General features: G+C 34.4%; 2 protein-coding genes across 2 annotated transcripts in view; both read right to left on the bottom strand.

Moving 5' to 3' along the window:
* The window catches only part of LOC118746665 (serine/arginine repetitive matrix protein 2-like), a 29,458-nt gene extending 27,744 nt beyond the window's left edge, over positions 1 to 1,714 (bottom strand). Inside the window, exon 1 of the mRNA XM_036480536.1 lies at positions 1,091 to 1,714. Coding sequence (XP_036336429.1) covers positions 1,091 to 1,332 — 242 coding nt within the window. The 5' untranslated portion in view covers positions 1,333 to 1,714. The remainder of the gene's footprint in view (positions 1 to 1,090) is intronic.
* A 1,715-nt stretch (positions 1,715 to 3,429) lies between these two features.
* LOC118746661 (60S ribosomal protein L23a-like) overlaps positions 3,430 to 3,516 on the bottom strand; it is a gene marked incomplete in the record, with an annotated part of 10,118 nt that continues 10,031 nt past the window's right edge. The window contains 1 exon segment of the mRNA XM_036480530.1: positions 3,430 to 3,516.

The raw sequence follows: 3,516 nt of genomic DNA, 5'->3' as shown, positions 1-3,516 counted from the left end.
ACAGGCGTAAAACCTTTATTCTTGTTCTCTTGCCACCCCAATATAAAGAAATGTTGAATAGCAAAGTCAAAACAGGACAGTGAAATTACATGAGGAACTGGGTAGAGAATACGCTAAATAAGCGATGCAATAACAATTGAAAAGATTTCTTTTGGGTGGGGAACACGTTAACAATATTTGTTGTAAATATTGATACATACTAAAATAAACATTAATTTCGGCAATGCATGCGATAAACGGATTCCATACTTAATATTTCTGGTTCTAATCCTACCCAGTAGTTAGTTTCAAGAGCTAAAAGGACTTTCACTGGGTTGTTGTTGTTGTTGTTGTAGCGGCACTACTAAGCCTCGCCTATTTAGGTTCATTCTTCAATCCTTGTCGTCAAGCTCAATTATCGGTAGGCCCAGGAAACGGGCAGTTTCAATAGGGCAGAGACGTGTTAGTTGAGTGCGATTGGGCTGGTATGTGAAGAGGTGCTTGGTGTCGTGCGGGAAGTCTCCACATGCCGGACACTCATTGGCGATATTGGGGTCGTCTGTACAGGTAGCTGTTAAGGCGGCTACAGTATCCATACAATAACTGGGCCAGGGTAACACAGGCCTCTCTTAGCAGTTCAAGCTCCGTTTCTGCCATCCAAGGGGTCTTCGTTTTTGTGTGTAGTGACACAAATTGAAGGGCCTTTACTTTCGGTATGCTTGCTTTTATTTAAGGCTCATAAAAAATGTTTTATTTAAACTTGAAATGCATATGGAAATTTATTTGTAATGCTCAATAATATTCATACATGGGTACATTTGCGTAATAGGAAAAGCTCTCCTAGAAGCATGCAGGGAAGACCTTTTGCAGCGTTCTAAGCCTTTAAGGATGAATTAACTAAAGGCCCACTAAAAAATCTTATGGGTAGTTAGCACACTCATTAAGTTTTTAGTTTTTTCCAATACCTAGTATGAGGTTTAACGGTTGAGAATGTAGATACGTGTTTAACAAATGGAACGATTTGAGACTTCCTTACCAGTTATCAAGTTTGAGTATGTTCAATCTTATATAGTTAGCAGGTTTATTAGATTTCATTAAATTAACAACTTACCCTTGTTTCTCTAATATCTCTTCGAATTCAATGCATTTTACTTCAATTTTCCGTTTACGATCATGGTCTAATATTTCCTTGTTAGGAGGACGATTTAGGGAAGCATCTAGCTTTTTTATATCTTCCTCGGAACGATAATTTGAATTGTCTTTTTTGCCGGGTCGTACAAATGCCCAATTACGTTGTACGTGACCATTGGTGCCAGACCCGCGTGGCGTTGTCAAACCAATGCCGTTGTACATTTCTATACTTTGTTAAATAGTTCAATTGAACGATGATCAATGTCCTTGTAAGCGACAGTGCTGCTGCAAAGATAATTCGCTGTGCTTGCTGAAATATGCAATCCCAACCTACCCTGTCATATATATATATGAATGTATGTATATAATATTGGCAGGGCGGTGTGATACGCTGCAACAAATCGATGGAATTGGAAAATCACTCCATGGCAAAATTTGCCATATTTAACTTTCTTTACAAGCAAACACCTCGGTATTCTTAAAATACCGATGGAAATACGAAGCTTGTGCTTTTAATTTTCACTATTACTTTATAAGAGAAATTTTTGCAAATTCGACGATAATCGCGTTCAATGGTTTTTTCTATTTGACAGCCATGTACATAGCCGCCATGACAGCGAGGATAAAACAGTGCAGCCAAGTTGTGCGATGATGCGTTTGGAAAATTATGTGATATGAACAAGGGGTCTGTTCCAGTTTCAATCAAATTACATCAGAGGGATTTTCTAGTTACAAATTCCCTAAATTTATTTAAACTGTTGTTTTACATAACTTTTAAGGTATTCAGAGGGTGCATCGTTTTAAAAATATTTTGTAGTTAGAAATTCCCTAAAATTATTTTAACTGCTATTTTACATTAAAAAATTATACGACTTTACGACAGTTCCTGAATTGCCGAATTGTGTCGATCGCAAAACTGTTTAACCCTTAGATGGTTATCTTAATTTGACATACATAGGTGACTGGATCGTGGTGCGTATGCGTGCGATACCATTTATCTGTCAAAATTCCCCACTTTTTTTAAAAAGTTAAATAGTCTGCGGCTGCATATCGCCGTTGACATAGTAATTATTTGTGCCTGGCTTGTGGTTTCAATGTAACGGGTTCGAGTCCGACATAATTGTTAGAATCAATAATATATGCACATATGTATTTAAAAGCGGTTTGGACTTTCCAAATGCGGGAAATTCATAAAATCTGGGGAGCGCACGTTGTGTTATTTAAGCCTAGGGATTCCTTGATAAATAAAAGTCCTGTGTAGAAATTGCCACAAGAAAATATGTAACAAATTATAAGCAATATGGGCTTTAGATGCCAGTTTATTTATTTAATGTAACCTTAATATACATATCAATTCCTCCGAGTCTCTATGGTGCTTGCGTGTGTGAGTAAGATTGAATCGCAGACAAGTACCTGAAAAATAATTAAAGGACTTATTTTAAAATTATTCCAAGATTAAAAGCTAGTAGTTGTCATTCATTAGGTCAGTTATGTGATAATATTTTCATTATAACGTTAAACGGAATTCAATGAGATTCCCACTATAAAATCATCAGAAAAGTATATTGTATGAAGCAAAATTTTCCAAGTCATTACCTTCAAGTTCCTAGCATTTTTTGGAAGGCCTTTCAGGTGAAAATCTGCAAATGAAATTAAACGGGTATAAATTATACGGTACTTAAACCAATATGTAAAGCAATTCTTTTTAACATAATCAGTTACTTTAAGATGTTTTCATAATAACACAAGGCGGAATTCAATGAGATTCCCACTAATATATCATCAAACAAAAATTATTAAATTAAATCTGTATTATCTTTTTAATAAATTTCTTTCAGCTTATTACCTTTCCTTCAGCATAATTCTGCTATAAGTTGGAAAGACAGACCTGTAAGGAATCGTAAATGATAAAAATTAGTAAAATCTTGGGATCAAAAAGAGGTATTTATATTATTAGGAATATCAGATACATATATATAGAAATATTTTCATGATATAGAAATATTCAATGAGATTCCCACTAAAACATCATCATAACATGTAAGTAAATAAGTAAAATAAATCGGTTATTACCTTTAAATAGCGAGTTTCCAACATATGTGCCTCGACCATGAGATAGTTACACTTGAAAACCTGAAAATATAAAAAAAAACTTTCTTCCCCCTAACAGTCAGCGTCAGTTAGAGTCGAATTCGTAAAATTCCGTATTGTCATGTTTGTGCATGGTTCAATAATAATTATTAATTAATTATTGAATCATGATGGTTGTGTACCTGCGCTCAAGTCAAATTTAGAATTTTATATATTTTTTTGTTTTTATTTTAGATAAAAATTACTTTTATCCGGTTTTTAATGTCTATTTTTCTTTGAAAAATTCTATACGTAAAAGAAACGAAAAACGCGCAA

Source organism: Rhagoletis pomonella, unplaced genomic scaffold (genome assembly GCF_013731165.1).
Source record: "Rhagoletis pomonella isolate Grant_MI unplaced genomic scaffold, Rhpom_1.0 Rhpom_scaffold_00011, whole genome shotgun sequence".
Taxonomy (NCBI): Eukaryota; Metazoa; Arthropoda; class Insecta; order Diptera; family Tephritidae; genus Rhagoletis; species Rhagoletis pomonella.
Note: the sequence above shows the minus strand (reverse complement) of the source record. Positions and strands in the feature narration are given on the sequence as shown.